Source organism: Carassius carassius, chromosome 41, assembly GCF_963082965.1.
Source record: "Carassius carassius chromosome 41, fCarCar2.1, whole genome shotgun sequence".
NCBI lineage: Eukaryota > Metazoa > Chordata > Actinopteri > Cypriniformes > Cyprinidae > Carassius > Carassius carassius.
This window is the reverse complement of record NC_081795.1, coordinates 3,642,561-3,661,413: the sequence shown is the minus strand read 5'-3', so window position 1 is coordinate 3,661,413 and position 18,853 is coordinate 3,642,561. Positions and strand designations below refer to the sequence as shown.

Genomic DNA, 18,853 nt, shown 5'->3' with positions numbered 1-18,853 from the left:
ATTCAACCAAGCTTAGCGATCAACGACAGGAGTTTATATACTGTAATGCCTCCAAGCGAACTTATTAAACATGCTAAACATGAGCGAACAGGTTCTCACTTTCCTGTTCAGAACCTCTACTTCGCTAGTGCTCAGATTTGAGTCAGGTCCAATCCACTGAGGTGGACACAAATTTACACGCCACTTCTAAGCCTTGGGGGGTTGTCTGATTGAATTCTCTTCACCCACGTCCAACTGCGATTAACTTCTCCCCTCCTCCTCCGGCGGACGTCCTTCTACGCTGCCCCACTGCATCTCTGTCAGCCAATCAATAAGCTATTATGGCTCCCAAACAGCAGGTGAAATTAACTTATAACAGTACCTGCAGACTCGGCACTCTAGTAATCCTGTTGGAAAGGGTCTAATGAGGGAGAGCAGGCCACGGTAGAGGCACATTTCAATGACACACACACACACACACACACCTGCAACAAAACCTGCAGCTGTGTTGGGAAAGCAATGAGCGTCCTTGAGGACACCTGCACTGTGGTGCACAGAACTGGGGAGGAACTCCAAATATTATTACACTTCCCACCGGTGTTTGCACATATTTCTGGCGTTCAATTAACATAAGTTCACTTCACCCGGGGAGCAGTTGGGGGTTCGATGCCTTGCTCAAGGGCACCTAAGTCGTGGTATTGAAAGTAGAGAGAGAACTGTACATGCACTCCCCCCACCCACAATTCCTGCCGGCCCGGGACTCGAACTCACAACCTTTCGATTGGGAGTCCGACTCTCTAACCATTAGGCCACGACTTCCCCAAAGTCCACAAAATCCACTTGCTATCCAAAATCCAAGTAATAGTGCATCTATTAAAACATAAATAAGCATATTTTATATACTTTATATTTACATTTTTCTTTTTTACCATTTGTTTTTTTTTTTTACAATTTAAACATCCTTGCTGAATAATGGGGGTTAATTTATCAGGATATTACTATGGTTTGGGTATATAATATGTTTTTTGGGACATTTACCACAGCAATACCATGTTTTTTGGACATAGTGTTCTACTAAGTACTTTGGAATATTATGCACATAAGGGCTAACAAAGAAAATGTTTTTAACATGGCGTCTGTACGACTATAGGTTCCAAAACAGAGCTCTTCACAACAATCTTAAATCTCATGCGCGTCTCACAGCCTGACACACTGACCCTCAAATCAGTGCCGTCAGCTGATCCGCAGGCACTGCTCAAATTAAATCAGTCCAGTCACCCCGGGCAGACCCAGAGAAACCTTTCCCAACAACCCTTTTCAAAGCTTTCTTTCAGACAGCTCTTTCGTCTTTATCCCCCTTCCATTCAATCATTTCATCCATGTTCTTTGTGTCTTTTCTCTATGGTCGCGCGGTGTGGGGTTACGCAGGAATGTTACAGTTTCACAGCCACACCCGGACAAAGGTGGACAAAGGAGGCTGCTGGGAGTGTTTGTGACATTTTCAGACGGCTCATCTAGCTGCTACAGCTGTTTTGACAGCGATTTGATAATTTCATCTCTTTCCTGCAACAAAACTTAGCGATACAGAGTCGAGAAACATGAGAAGAACCTGTAATTTGACATTTCTGAGATGTATCTATCTATGCAAACACTATTAATCTATCAGTCAAACTGGGATTCCGTGTGATGTTTAGCATGTGACATACATAAATTAATATATTTAGAACCCAATTTCTAGCCGAAATCCAATTAATATTTCATATATTAAAATAAATAAATATGCAAGCATATTTTATATATTTTAAATAATGTAAATTGTATATAAATATGTAAATAAAAGTATCATATTTATATATATTTTAAATATATATTTAATTTTGTTAATATTTAATATTAAAGTAGTAATATTATTTTATTCTTCATTTATACAAAAAAAATCCAGTAGCTAGACCAACAGGCAACCAAGAATGTGAGCAAATAAGAGCAGACGGAATGCATGAAATATTAGCCTATGTCCACAAAAAAAAAAAAAAAAAACCTGGAGTTACGCTTTAGTTGCATCACTTATTCCTGAACTTTCCAGCTGGAAGTAACGAGCAGTGGAGTATCCAATAAAAATACATGACACTTATAAAACATGAGGCCTGATTCTAAAAAACTAAAGAAATTGTTGCCTCAAAATCTTTGATATTTTTGCATCTTCTGAAATGAGTTAATCCTTTCTGGACTCCATAGTTGATTGAAAGGCTCCAAGCGACGGCTTAACCTTGCTTTAATAAATGCTTAAGTTTAGCAGAGCAGGACAGCATCATAAAGATGTTTCAAAAAATAAAAATTCAATAAAAACTTTCCTCTCAATCCCAAAGGCCACTGGAGACTCTCAAATCAGTAGTGGGGGATTAGAGACAGCAGCGGGACTAATACTTGGGCCCTCCGTTGGAAGGGGGGGAAGATTAGCCTCCGAGACACACTTCCTATCTGGGTCTCCGACCGAGAGGGACTGTACAATCAGCCGTGTTTATCGCAAATGGAGTTCAGCCAAGAGGAAATCACTCTGAATCACATGGGTCATATCTACAAGGCTTTTGCCACAGGAGGACCAAATAGTTCCGGCTACGTTGTGTTTATCATGACGGGCGCACGGGGCCCAGATGGGGCGGCACTCGCTGCATCAGCACGACTCCCTTCAAGACTGTACAAGATGTGTGAGAACAAACTGAACCGCTGAAGGACAGGACTCTAAATGAACCCCTATAAAGACATCCCAGAACAACTACAAAGTCTTTTACAGGAATTAAATGCCAGATTTTAACCATAACAATTTCATAAATTAAAGTTGCACGCTAGAGGGAATGATTTGCGCTAAGCCAGCTGGTTCCAGAGAGATTTACCTTGTATCCGTTGACCGTCGTCCATAAAATGACCTCAGGAGAAGTTATCTCCACCTGTCTAAGGATGCGGCGCATTTCCTGGGATCAAAGCGAGTCTAAAATGCCTGGTCATGCCGAGGGCCTCTAATTACCACCGATGCGCACATCTACCTGCCTATCCTCCATTTCAAGCAGAGCGCAGATGCCCAATGAAGATCAACATCCACCATCTGTTCAAACCATGCGATTGTTTCCTCCTCACAGAGTTCTTTTATAACTCAAACTTTTTCTGTTTCTTTGCTGGTAGGAGATTTTTACTGTTGCTCCAGTCATATCTATCTTTAGGCAACCTGAGTGTATTAACAATCATTTAAACAAGCCAGTATGCAGCGAATAGGTACTTATTTCCAATGTAGTCCAAGTCATATATTAAACAAATATAGGGAGTTCTGATAACACATTCGTTATCAGAACTAGTCACTAAAGTGTATCATTTCTTCACCCAGGATGCACTGAGACCGATACAGGAGGACAGGCAGGTCACACTCAACTAATGACATGTCCAGAGTCTTACCCTTACTGTCCGGACCTGTTACCCTCCACATGGCAATCCATCCTAAAGTTGTCATCCATCCATCCAGCTCTCGCCACTGCTCATTACTGCGGTGAACTTTCCGACCCTACTTCCATTCGTCCATCTCTCCTCATCTATGAGCTCAGCAGTGGGAGATCTTTGTCTTCCACAAAAGCAGAACAAAGCCCTAAAACTCCTTCTCGCCATTCCTTTATCCTTTCAAGCCACAGATCGCTGGTTTTCTGCACAATTCTCCAGCCCACTTAGTGAGGATTTTAGTGAGGAACCATCCGGGCACTGATCTTCTGTCCCAAACAGTAATTCAACTTTTTTTATGAAGCACAACAGCTGCAATTAGAGAAGCATACTATAAAAATTCTGTCCAGTGCTGATAAAAGTGATAATTATTTCCACGCTACTGTCAATAACCAATAAATGGTGAATTTTAAAATGATAACATAAGAATATTATTATAATGCTATTTTATTAAATTTAAACTAAATGTAAGTAATTCACTATTTATTACTTTATTAACTATTTAATTTTACTATTTTGTTTGAATATAAAAAACAATAAAAATCACAATATTATAATGTATGAACATTTGATAGATTAATTGCATGATATTTGATATTTGCTAAAGATCCCACTTAACTGAGCATGAACAACTACATAAATACAATATATTGGCCAATGCCAATAAATACCAATTAAAATATCTTATGTTGGCCGATAATGGATAAATACCGATAATATAGATATTTTATGCATCCCTAGCCACAATCCCAGCCAATCTGCAATATCACACATCTCCAACTAGCCACTCGAAATGAGATGTTGGAATCACATGACTGAACATGCATGGCAGATGTTGCATGGTTCGGGGGCCTGAAGTTGAAGCAATTATCCATATTAATGTTAATAAGGTTGAGTACAAAACAAGAGCTAGTGTGGATCTCCAGAGAGATGAGAGCATGATAGCATGTGAAAAACCAGGAAGAACCTGCACTAATCTTCTCTGGTCTGTCAGTAACTCTCCTCAGTGCTGTAATTAAACACTGCAGATTAGTTTTCCTTGTAATTTCTGGGCATCTTTAAATAGTCCCTGTGATGGTAAAGGAGAAACACACCCACCAGCCAATTAAAGAGAGCCGGTCTGCGACGATTACCCATACTGACTTCTCAAAAGCAGATGTGAGGAACCCTGTCTTCCTGCTTCTCTCAGGTTGGGAATACAGCTCAAATATAGTTCATTTTCTCCTTGAAACAATATGCCATTTAACTATTTTCAGGGGAAAAGTCCGCTACTTAGCTTACTGCTAAATCTGAGAGCCAAAATCTGACGCCTACGTGTCTCCTCCAACAAAATAAAAAAAAAACACAATTAAATTAATTTCTGAAATGTCAGAGGTATGAAGAGGGTTGAAAATATCATGGGACATTATAACTGCACTAAAGAAACACGAAAGTGGACTCTCCAGGGACGCAAACCCTTCTCGTCTTCATAACGTGACTCTTATAATAACTTAATGAAACACAAATATTCTCAGAGCAAACAGTGGAAAGCACGCTGGAGCTTGCGAAGGGGAAAAGGACAAGGAAGGGAATTCTGCACAGCTATGATGAATCTATAATGGAAACAGGTTTGTTTGAATATCAAAGACGACAGGAACACACAGATGTAGTGGAGGGGAACACCCTGGGAGGGAATAATGAGGGATGTCATCCACCCTTTTCAAAGGATGAATGCCAACTGTCCCCCTCCGAAATGTCTGTCACGACAGCAGCTCCTCTTTCGCGCCAGCACTAAAACTTTTTTAGACTTTTTGTAATTTTTACTGTTAATACTATTTCAGAAAGTTAAGGAAATGGTAGGAAGAATATGCTGGAATGGGACTGGGAAACGGCATAAACTAGATTTGAATGCTCACATGACCACCACGACATAGAGAATATGTGCTAAATGGCGGTCCACATCATTTTAAAAGTGATTTTCTTTTCACTTCAGCATCAGATTGGGAATGAAAAACTCATTCTTATATAGAATGAATTAGAAAACTAATTCTTATATAGATTGGTATAAATAGTTTTACCCACAAAAAACCTTTAAAAGATTTTAATAAGATTATTTAATGATTTCCTGAATTAATACCTCTCTCTTATCCCAAGACTAGAGAGTGCTATAGACTGTTCCACACGTCCTGGCGGGGTTATCGGGGTCTGGCGTACTGATCCACATTCCCACCGCAGCCTAACAACTGGAATAGTACACTATAATTAGAGGCTTTCCACATGCTGCAGTTATTTAGCATGCTAATAAAGGACAAAGCTGACTTCTCAGAACTATTACAGGTAAAAAAGGGGGAGTTTTGGGAAAAGTTTAGCTTATATGACACACACAGTGCAAAAAATGACTTCTTTACAGGTGAGTTAGTGTTTTTCGACTTATTTTCCAGTTAACATATCTAAAAAGTGCAGTCTTCATGTGTCACATGATCCTTCAGAAGTCATTCTAATATGCTGATTTGCTGCTCAGGAATCATTTCTTATTATTAACAATGCTGAAAATAGTTGTGCAACTTAATTTTTTTGTATAAACCTTTTTTTTTTTTTTGATGAATCAAAAAATTAGAAAATATTTTTTTCAACTATTTTTTGGCTACATTATAAATGTCTTCACTGTCAATATTGATTAAGTTCAAGCATTTTTAGACGTTTAAACTGGAAAACCAGTAAAACTAATGATTAAGTAAAGTTATAACCCCCAAACCTATCTGACCTGTTTCACACTGTAAGTAGTCATAACAATAAAGTGACACATTATACTGCCCATCAATCTTTTAAAAATCTCACATTGTCATTTATGCAGGTCCTAAAACTCTTACTGTCATCTGTCACATCAGACACATCTGTCATCCTTAAAGACGCAGGCTAATACTACACAATACACAACACGTGGCCCGGAGCCATCGGGGTGAACAGTGAGCTCTTATGGATAAAGCCAGGCCCATCTTTCCTTACATTCCCCTCTCTCTCATTCTTTGTTCCTCTGTGAGTCATTATACTCTAACAAAGTGTGACACATGAAGCATTATAATCCTCCAAGTTTCATATTGAAAGGAAAACATGGAAACACAAGGAGCAAATTCAACTTCAGGGATGTACACAGGGCATACAGAGCAGAACGAATGCCCAGATTGACCTTTTTCACCTCAGCACGGCGCACAGAGCCTCTACTGTACGTGAAGTTAATAATAAACACACAACAGATCTGCGCTCAGCGTCGTTGCCTGGCCAAACATGGCTTGTTGAAAGCTGGATTAGATTTACGGTCCGCCGGGTGTTGGGCGATAGTAAAAGTGGGATTATTAAAATAACTTTAGAAAAAGGAAAGATTGTGTACACAATGTACTTGTAAGAGCAGGCGAGGCAGAACAAATACATTTTGAGGTCTTAACTTCCCTTTCTGCGTTTTTTTTGGAAGACAGCACGTCTGACATTCCTGGTGTCAGTCTGAATAAGAAGGTGAGTGTTGATATCCGAGAAGTGATAGATTTCTCTCTGCCTCCGAAACTGACTGTCTAGTTTTGGATGGAAAAAGGGCGTTTAGGCAGGAATTCTACAACCTTCCTGTGACAGGTTTTCATCATGGTTGGTAATTACATGAGTGGCGACGGGGCAGGGGGGCGGAGGGAATGGACAGGCAGTGAGGGTTTTGAGCTTTGCCACTGTGTCATTATGGTCCTGTTTGAACCTCATTCAGAATAAGCAGCCCGAAGGCTGTGGCCAAACAGCCCGAGCTTTTCCTCATGTCGGGCCAAGTCGTCCGCCCGGCCGCCAAACCTCTTGTTTTCGTTCTTGCAAAAAATAAAAAGGCAGCCTCCAGAACAAATAGCATACAGTATATCATCCTCTGCTTGATATACCGCATGCTATTTTCTCACATTTTAGTCTCTGAGCTCACATCATTTTCCCACCAACTTCAACATATACAAATTTATGTTTCTGTTTGACCAGCAATGGCCTACAGAAGCTAATAAAACCACTGTAGCTTTACAACTGGTACTCTTACAAAAATGGTTTTACTAAAGTAACATTAACTGTATTAACCGTGGAATTTTGGCCCAATAGTTAAATGTTTCGAGGGTCAAAGAATCAGCTTTACTTTCAGTTATATTACTTAATATTTATAAATAGCAAATAAAAAAGTTTTTAATATATATATATATCATTATAATTTTTTTCATAACTTTTGTTAGTGTTCACAATTAAACAACAATAATAGATTAAAAAAATCTTTTTTTAAATCAGCGTTTTTATTTTTTCAGGCTTTTATATAAGATATTAAGAGGAAAACAAGAAAAATTTAATTTAGACGAAAACTTTTGCAACATATTAAAACTTTCTCAAAACTCTGTAATAAAAATCTTTTCAGAGAATATGAATTTAATTGAGTTTATTTCTCTTTGCTCAAATTCCCCTTTGCTCAAATAGATTAGTTTTAGAATAACTTATTATTATTTTTTTTTTTACTCTGAAAACAAGTCTTATCAAAAGCACATGCAGTATGTGACCCTGGAGCACAAAAGCAGTCTTAAGTCGCTGTATATATTTGTAGCAATAGCCAAAAAAAAAAAAAAAACATTGTATGGGTCAAAATTATCTATTTTTCTTTCATTAGAATATTAAGTAAAGATCATGTTCCATGAAGACATTTTGTAAATTACCTACCATAAATATATCAAAACTTAATTTTTGATTAGTAATATGCATTGCTAAGAATTCATTTGGACAAATTCAAAATCGATTTTCTCAGTATTTAGATTTTTTTTTTCTTTTTGCACCCTCAGATTCCAGATTTTCAAAGAGTTGTATCTCGGCCAAATATTCTCCTCCTAACAAACCATACATCAATGAAAGCTTATTTATACAACTTTCAGATGTTGTATAAATCCCAATTTTGAAAAATTGACACTTAAGACTGGTTTTGTTGTCCAGGGTCATATATAATGACATACACTTAATGTATTTATTATATAAAATAACATTTAAAAATACTGAAAGAAAAAATATTTTTTATAATACATTATATGCAAGAACTAGAGTACATTTTCATAAGTGTAAGGTCTGTTTTTAATAGCAGATCTTAAGAGTGAGTAAGAAATGCCATTGGTACACACTACACGAGCGACTTGACCCCTCCAGGTCCAGCACTGACTCGATTAGATTACAACAAGAGGGTTGGTGACAGCTCCTAGACATACTTGAAAAGCGGTTGAAATCCGAGATCAGTCCTTTCAAGCTTAAAGAGAGACGGTATGTAATGCACATCACGTCCGAGGCCAAGGAGAATCGCTGAAAACCACAAGTTTTAAGTAATGAGCCCATTTAAAGTATCTGCTTTGAGTCTGTACACGAAAACGGTTCTGTGAGTCCTTTTTTAAAAAGGATACAAATCGACCCCGTTAATGCATAACTTCCCAAATCAAATGAAAAAAAGAAAAAACTACAAATGCCAATTGGACAGAGAGATACAGCACACATCAATAAAGTGTAACAGATAAAGGTAACCGCTATCTTGTGATCTCTACTGTAGATATCACAAACTACTGAGAGCTCGTTTAAAGTTTTTATTGCTCATGACCACCTACTGAGACCTATTCTATTCTCTTCTGGCCTGTTTCCTCCATCAGGATCACCATGCAGGTCCAGTGGCACAGTCACATCCTGCCCATCTCCAGCAAGATTATCCGACCCACTGAGTCCATTGAGACCCAGAGACCCAAGAGGAAACTGGAAACGCTTTCCATTCAGCTGGAGAGCCTACAGGCTCTCTTATATTCACTTCCAGGCCAGGAAAGTCACAAACACAAAGCCAAATTAAGACTGGCCTGCTTTCAAACCGCTCATGGAAGACGACATGAATCCTTTGGAACTGAACTGCTAAGCCTATGTTATCCAAACACATCTGAAAACTTAATATGGCCACACTATATGTAGATACCATAAACCACAAGAAGCCAGCGCGATAAGAAATCAGCCGTGCACTTACTAGCTACTTCCAGTGAGGCGTTGTGGCTAACTGCTTCTCCCAGGTAGTTACGGGCCACGCAAACGTAGGAGCCTTCGTCTGGTTTGCTGCGACGGCCGTGTACGATACGCAGAAAGAAGAGCGAGCCGCTGGGCAGGAGCATGCGGTGGGATCGAGGGTTGTCCCGGTCCGTTTCCACACGCTCTCCATCCTTGTACCACTCCACAGTAGGGGTGGGACGCCCTTCCGCCTTGCAGTTTAGGGTGGCCGGTTCACCCTTAGATACGATCAGATCAGAGGGGTGTTCTACAATGCGGGGTGCATAGTCTTCCTGCCGCAGACGGGACCCTGGTAAAAAGAGAGATGATTAAATAACATTTAACAAATACTATTTTAGGTTTTCTACTTCAAAACTTCATCTTCAATACAATATGCTACTTGCCATTTCTTTGTGAAGTTTAATAGCAATTTCTTAGTGAAAACTGTTTCTGCACCATTTTTTTCAGTGATATGCACAGATTTTCTTCATTTAAGTTCCAATTAAATGTAAAAAAAAAAAAAAAGGTCACAATCGACTTCCACTGTATGGAAAAGTGCAGTGTCAACATCTCCTTTCAAAGAAAGAAATGTGCACTAGTTTGGAACAGCATGAGGTGAATGAATGACTAAATGAACCATTCCTTGAGATATTTGTGTGTAATTCCTGAAGCAGGTGTTGGTAGGTTCCTACAAACATGACTAACACAAAAGCTCTGGGAGGGAAAGAAGCCCTTCATTACTTCATTTCAGTGGTGTGCCACTTCCCTGATCAAAGACGTGAAATGAGAGGGCTGTAAAGTTAGGGATGAGGGGGTGTTTGGAGGAAAAGGGAGATAAGAGGCATTACAGAGAGACACACACATCAGACAGCTCCGTGGATGTCTGGGTTTATGTGTGTGTGCGTTTGAAGGCTGGAAGTGTAAAGGAAGCACAGTCACTGCATAGGGAAATACAAAAGTAGCTCAAATTGGAAACAGCCAATCTGCCTTTCTGGGCTTCAGTCATTTGCTTGTGTTCAGAGACCAGTGAACTGCACCCTGATTTATATGCAAATGAGGCTTGCATCTTTAATACCTAACGGCTACAATATAGTCTCTGTGCATCTCAACACTGCCCTTTGGAGTCCATTCAGCCCCAATTAAAAAGAGCTAGGATTAATTGGCAGTGCAAGGTCAAAATTCACTCATCCAGCCCAGCATCTTTTCACACTCCCTCCATCCCATCCCCCAATCCTTACATCCAAACATCCCTCCCTCCGGCCCTTCTGAGGAAGTAGAGCTCCATTAGACAGCGAGGAAATGTATTTATTGATTTGCATGTTATGGAGAATGGTTGGCTCTCATGTTTACAGTACGTGTAAATATGTAATAGGTAGATAATGAGCTGTGCTTTCTGATGCATACAAACACACTGCATGCCCACAGGACGATATACTACCAGTAGTTTTCTGCAAACAACACAGAGTGAATGCATAATGGTTATTTTCTGCTAGTGGCCATAAGAAAGTACTGTTTATGTACAGAAATTACCTGATGCTGTACATACAAAAGTGTTATTATAATTATAATGCATAGAATTAATAAGATAAAATTTTATGTGTGTGTGTGCGTGTGTCCAAACATACATGCATACTATAGAGAGAAGTAAAAAAAAAAATCATATAAAAGAGAAAAATAATAACCAAACAGAGAATTAAAAAAACAAAACACTTCAATATTTGGCCACTTTATATAATCAGCATTGACTGAAAAACAGTAGTTATGCTAATATTGAAACTGAGAATAATGGCTTTAGAATAATGAGGATAAGCTTTTTTGCTCAGATTTTATATTGGTTTTAAAAAAAAAAAAATGTAAAGACATTTTCTATTATTATAAAAAGCATTTTATGTCAATATTTAATTAAAAATTGTGTCCAATAAGTATTTTATAGCAATCCAACACATGTTTATTATATATATATATATATATATATATATATATATATATATATATATATATATATATATATATATATATATATATATATGCATTATATCAGCCAGCTCCCATTCTCTAGATATCAGCTTTAGTGCAGGTTATTGAAAAAACACAATTTGTTTGCCAATAATAAAAAATGGTGGCAGAAGAAGAGTTTTCTAATAGACTGATGTCGAAAAAAAAAATGAGGAAGAAAATGGCTCAGGGGATGCTCTCAGATAGAGCATCTCCATATTAAGTGACCCTGTTCAGGTTCGGCTCTTCGATCCTGTTAAAGTAGTCCGACTTAGAGAAGTATCCAGTCGGAGAGAAGGAAAAACGACCCTCCTCTTCCTCCTCCTCCTCCTCCTCCCTTGGTGCTCACGAGTACACTCACAAAGTCAGAAGACCTCACTACATGCAATATTCCCACTGCACTTTGAAATGCAGAAGCCCTGCTCTCGCTCTCGGCAGACCAGCCGTACTTCTTTTATTTATTTTTTATATGGTAGAATGCTGCATATGCTCAATAATTCTTTAGTACTTCTGAGTACTTCTGAGGGCGGCGCCACATTACATAGTGAAGCTTATTTAAACATAATATACATGGTGTGAATGAGACAAAAAAATGCCAAGAAAGAACGAAAGAAAAGGAAAGAGCATTCTGTCTACTGACTCTCTTCGAGGATAATAAATAAAAGCAGCTTTTTCCAGTATTTCTTTCTCAGTGCTCCGCTGACTCCTTTCATCTGTTTATTTCCACATCTGACTGTTTTCTTCCCTTTGCTTGTCCACTGTTTTTGGTCTCCTGTAGCCTTTCATTTCCCCCCCCTCTCCATTTTTTTCCATGCTTTTTCCTCCTGTGCTCTGAGAATATGAGATGAGCTAATCAGCTCCACGGGCTCAGTGGAGGGACGCTGGGATTTCTGCATCTAAGATCTGATCGATCGCTGCCTTGGGCAAGAATCATTTTCCTCCTCTCAGACTGACACACACACACAAACATACTACATACATACACATGAAGTATACTCAATATGTGAGGCTGTATCTGTCTCGCTACCCTTCTATCACTCCACTCTTCCTCATCGGGCTGAGGGGAGCCATTGGAGGTTTGCACTGGAGGTAATTAAAGGGAGAGGAAACCTCGGGCACGGGATTCAACACAAGCCAGAAAATCTCTGCTTGATTTGATTCAAACATAAGAATGCTGTCATTCAATCTTACTACTGCAAATTCCACTTAATTTGTACTTAATAATTACTGATTACTAGTTCTTTTTATCAGTGTTGAAGACAGATTTGATAATAGTAATTGATAGCATACATTATGACATTAACGTAAACATTTTCATATTTTCATGTATTTCTTATGAATAGAGAGTTAACAGATTTATTTATACATACTGTATATTTCATACTTTCCCCAAACCTTGCACAACTGGTTTTAACATTGATAAAAAGAAGTATTTTCTATTTATTTTTTTTAGCAGAAAATCAGCATATTGGAATGATTTCTGAAGGATCATGTGGCAATGGAAACTGGAGTAATGATGCTGAAAAAATCATATTTGCATCACAAGAATAAATTACATATATTACAATTAAATACATTAAATATACTAAAATAGAAAACAGTTATTTTACATTGTATTGTAATAATATTTTCCAAATAAAATTTTGATCAAATGTTAATTATTTGAAACACTTGGTTTGTGCATAAAAAATTATTTACATAAATAATGTGATTTATTGAACAATGAAACGTAGGTTTAATTCATGTTTCACTGAACATGACTTCATTCTGAAAATTATCACTACATACATTTTTCATTTGTACTTTATTAGGATTATTTAATAGATTTTATTTAAAATAAATAAATAAAATAAATACTTCTCGTCTTCAGTAACTCGCACTGCTGCCTGAAGGTGGAAAAAAATCATTGAGCTTTGATCTATAATGGTTATATCTGAGGTCTTCTTCAATTAGGTGTGTGTGAGTGTGTGTGTGTACACATTTGTCAAGTTGCCTGAGAGGAACAGAGAGCGTATCAGTGGGGTGCTTTCACTCTAGTCTGCCTTTGCAATTAAAAAACCCCACACACCTCTCAGCCATGTTAACCTACACAGCTCACAGCTATATAGATGCATAGTGCAATTACATTACAACCTTCAGTGCAGTTCACTTCATTTACTTCCACACAGAGCACAGAGGAGAGAGAGGGGGGGGGGGGGGGTGTCACACGGCAGTTTTAATAAGTTCAGCTTCAGTGGCTGCATTAACTTTAGATGGAAATGAGCTGTTCTCAGTGAGGAGACGAGATCCTGGCACTGAGAGAGAATTACAGCCAGACACCGAACGCCTGAGGACGCCAAGGTCATACAGCGGGTTAGTGAAGTCTGTGAGAGACACTGGACACCGAGAACCACAGATCAAACAAGAAAACAAAAGAGATTTAATGACTTTAGAAAGAAAGCAAGAAAGAAAGAAAGAAATTATACTCGTATACTATTTGTATAGTCAACTAAAATGGAAAATGAAAACTGAAAACATTTAACATAAAAACCTAGAATATAAAACATATTACGAATTATAAAAAAATTGTATATAGATATTAAAAAAACTAATAAAATGACAAAAACACATCAAAATTACTAAAAGTAAAATATAAAAAAGATAAAAAATTAGCCTACATTAATGATCAAACGTGACAGTAAAGACTTCTGAAATGTTACAAAAAAAGTTTCAAATAAGTGCTTTTCTTTTGAACATTTTATCTATATCACAGTTTCCACAAAAATATTAAGCAGCACAACTGTTTTCAACATTAATAATAATAAGAAATGTTTCTTGAACAGAAAATCAGCAAAAAAAGAATGATTTCTGAAGGATCATGAAACCAAAGACTAAAGTAATAGCTGCAATTTATGGAATAAATTGAATTTTAAAACATAATACAATTATTTTAAATTGTAATGATTTATATAAAAATATTACTTTATTTCTAATCAGTTAAATGCAGCCTTGGTGAGCACAAGATACTTCTTTAAGAATATCCACACTGCAATCAAATCCTGATGTATAATATCAACTTCCTGTGGATGTGTTGTGTCACAAACACGGATACTTGAGTGACGTGACATTCAGCCAAGTATGGTGACCCATACTCAGAATTGGTGCTCTGCATTTAACCCATCCAAAGTGCACACACACAGCAGTGAACACACACACACACACACACTGTGAACACACACCCGGGGCAGTGGGTAGCCATTTATGCTGCGACACCCGGGGAGCAGTTGTGGGTACGGTGCCTTGGTCGTGGTATTGTCGGCCCGAGATTCGAACCCACAACCCTAGGGTTAGGAGTCAAACTCTCTAACCACTAGGCCATGACTTCCCATACTTTACCATGTCTATTTGTGTGTACTCTGCAGTAAAAATCTCTCTATCTTTCCTTATCATGACTCAGGAGATAAAGAAACAAGCCTGAAGTGTGTTCAGATATAGATGAGCAACTTTTCAAAGGCTCTAATGAATCTCAAAATTCCCCTTTCCTGCAAACATGCCCTTTAGCACAGCGCTGAAACAAAGAAAAGCATGACTCACCACACAACACTGCTCTGCTGCTTCAGAACCGCTTCCAATCACCGCTGGCCCAACTCTGATAGGAGTATTTGAGCACAGATAAGACGGCCGCACCGCGGAGGGCCGCGGCCTATTTGTAACACCATTAATCAGTGATTATCAGGTCATTTAGTTGGATTTATTGGGCAAGATAAGCACATTCAGCCTTTTCACAGACATAGCTTAGCAACACCTGTACTAGTTGTAAAACTGAGTCAAAGAGTCGTAAAAACCAGAGGGTGGATCTGCTTGAATGCTAGAGATCGGAGAACTCAACCAACTTTTCTTGTCTGTCGTGTCCCAACTAATTAAGGTCAAATGCCCACTGTACGAGCTAATTAATGACTTTTGCAATGAATCTTAGCCTTATTTCTGACAGAAAAAAAGCCTTGTAGCATGAGAGAACTTCAGATAAAACATCAATACTGACTAGGGCTTTGATTTATAATAAAAAAAATAAAATAAAATAAAACAAGTACAGGTTTGCTGTGGGATGCACAATTTGGCCCAAAAGTTTGAAATTATGTATAAATATTTTTATATAATTTAAAATAATTGTATAATATTTTTATAAATATTTTACTATCATTTTTAGATTGTTTACCATATTATTATTATTATTATCACTAAATACAATTTTTCAACAAAATAAAAAATTACAAAATAGAAAATCGTAAGTGTATTTAAGAAAAATATAATAATAACAATAATACATTTACAGAACAACTGTGAAATTACAATACTAAAATAACAAATGAGTTTGTGTGGAGCATAATTTACTGCAAACCGAGCTGCTCTGCGATACTGAAAAAAAAACACGACACAAGATGCTCACTTGTACCCTAATATTGTATTTTCTACTCTATGTAGAACATAATTAATGTTAGCCTTGACAAACTCCAGACATTCAGTTTCTTTTGTTTTCTTTTGTTTTGCATTTGAAACAGTGCCCACATTATCACAAGATCTTGCTAGGGTTGAGGTGAGATGGCATTTTGTGTGTCAGAGAGCTGAGAAAGTGACAAAACCATTAAAATGCTTAGTCAAAGTCCCACATTTCATACAGTCTGACAGCTTCCTAAAGTACAAGCTGACAGTTTACAATCGTAAAGGACAGAGAAATCTACACTGTATATATGAGGCTTAAGATCAGAGGGCTCAGAAAAGTGAACTGCCACTCTCTGTCATTTAATGTTATTTGAGAGAGTGCTGTTGAAACTCTTCAGAATACAGATGCCAGGCCTCATATTTCAAACTCAAGCCTCAGCCGAAACGTCCATCCTCGTGAGTCCCATCTGGGGCCGGCGGAGGATTTCAGAAACAAAGGTGAGCCTGGAGAGGAAGTCCTCTGTCAGCTGTGAAACAGATCCGCAGGGTCTCCTCTGGCCGTGGGGGTCAGGGGCAGCCCGGAGAGAGAAGCAGGACTCCTCTGGGAGACTGCAGCCCATCCTGCCCAGGGGCCCCCCAGTCTGAACACTGAAACAATAAGAGCAGTCTCTCTGCCTCTGGCTTCAGTCAATCTCAACAGACACCCTGAAACAGATGGAGAACGGCTGAGGCTTTCCTGAGAGAAGATTAAGCTGGATGTGCACAGTGACAGTGTGATAGTGATGGGTGACACTCAGAAGTCATTCTGAGCATCACTCCTGCATATGAGATCATGGCTCTGTATGTAATGAAAAACTACTGCACTGCATAATACACACTAAAAAACTATATAGGCTATAGTTAATTATCTATCAAAATAAACAATTATATATATATATATATATATATATATATATATATATATATATATATATATATATATATATATATTACAATAAAAAAGTCAGTATTATGCAAATGAATTAAAATTAAGTGAAAATGTTGTTGTTAAAAAAAAAAAAATGATAAATTGACAAATTAACCAGATATTAACTTTCCTTTTTTTTAAGGTAATGTGATGTGATTACACTTGAAAGTAACAAAACATTTCAAACAGCTACTTTGTCACGTGACCTCTTTGTGTATAATATAATAGATTATTTTGGGAGTATACAGTGTGCTTAAATGCATAAACCCTGGATGACCTATATATATATACACGCGCACACACTCAGGTCATCCAGTGTTAATGTATAAAACATGTGCATGCTATCTATGCACTTTATACATACTATATACATTTAAACAGTATGAAATCCAACACCCTGACATCGATTTGAGATATTTTTGGAATTATGAATGGCACAGCATTTCGAAACTGTCAGTTCATACTAAATCCCTGATGCATACTGGCTTCTTTTGAATGACAAATCAGAAAAACAGAAATGTACAAGGCATCATATTCCTCACATATAAATAATTCACATGTCGCCCTCATGTCCGCACCCTGAAAAAATTCACAGCAGCAGGATTCAGCTCCTTGTGAAAGTGAAAGTGAAGTGACATTCAGCCAAGTATGGTGACCCATGCTCAGAATTTGTGCTCTGCATTTAACCCATCCGAAGTGCACACACACAGAGCAGTGAACACACACACACACACACACAGTGAACACACACCCGGAGCAGTGGGCTGCCATTTATGCTGCGGCGCCCGGGGAGCAGTTGGGGGTTCGATGCCTTGCTCAAGGGCACCTAAGTCGTGGTATTGAAGGTGGAGAGAGAACTGTACATGCACTCCCCCCACCCACAATTCCTGCCGGCCCGGGACTCGAACTCACAACCTTTCGATTGGGAGTCCGACTCTCTAACCATTAGGCCACGACTTCCCACGAAGTTAGTGGATGAGTTAGTGAGCAGTGGATGGAATATTCTGACTTGATAGTTACACAGAGACACTGTCACTCTTCCTCACTGTCACTGACAATTAAATTAGCCCCTCATGTGTATATTTACGAGACCTCTCAGTGTGTGAAAATGCTTTCATTCTCAGGGGATGGCTGTGGTGCCAGTACGATGGTATCTGCAGTGTACTAGGCTCAAGCAAAATAATGGTATCTGCAATTAAATATGGGCCAGCACGCAGGCTGAAGATCCAGTGTGTGTGTGTGTGTGTGTGTGTGTGTATGGTGAAGAGATTTAGAGTCACACTGGGAGAGGAGATGTGTGAGTGATGCGCTCTGCCAGTTACATCTTGTTTTAGTTTTTCCCCATCGAGGCAAAGCCGAGTGACTTTGACCAATGTCTTCACTGTATATCAGGACAACTCCCACTAGCATGAGAACCACACACAAGAATAAATTAAGAATGTGAAACATTAATTTCCCAACAGGGGATGTTCTAGTCATTTTTAAATAGACTTTACAAACCCATGCCAAAAACGCAGGCCAAATTCTCATCAACTCAGCAGGATGGAGCAAGTGCATCTCAAAGTTTCACCTCCCAATCCAACTAACTTAAAGCTGGCAACTTCTCATTCTTTTAAATTTCTTATATGGAAAAAAGGAAAACATTCAGGGCAAATTAATTCTAGCACTGATTTAAACATGAGTAGAACAAATGGCTTTAAAGCTCCTAAGTTGGAAAAACAATTGTGAATCAGTTTATTCAAAACACACTGGTTTTCAACTATTCAATTTAATGATTGAAATCAGTTAAAAACTGTGCACTACAATAAACTGATTCAAAACTCAATCATTTGTTTGCATCAGTGATTCACACCATGATTCAGCTCAATTCTAACTCTTTTCTTCAATGAATAGAATTAAAACTTGATGACTCCTTTGCATCAATGATTTAATTAAATCTCGATAGGTTCAAACTGTCAACTTCAATTAATCTGATTCAAA

General features: G+C 38.1%; 1 protein-coding gene across 4 annotated transcripts in view; it reads right to left on the bottom strand.

Moving 5' to 3' along the window:
- LOC132123464 (roundabout homolog 1-like) overlaps positions 1–18,853 on the bottom strand; it is a 235,841-nt gene that overhangs the window by 110,947 nt on the left and 106,041 nt on the right. For all 4 annotated transcript variants that reach the window (XM_059534081.1, XM_059534082.1, XM_059534084.1 and 1 more), the window contains one exon: positions 9,476–9,802. In XM_059534081.1, the coding sequence (XP_059390064.1) occupies positions 9,476–9,802 (327 nt within the window). The remainder of the gene's footprint in view (positions 1–9,475; positions 9,803–18,853) is intronic.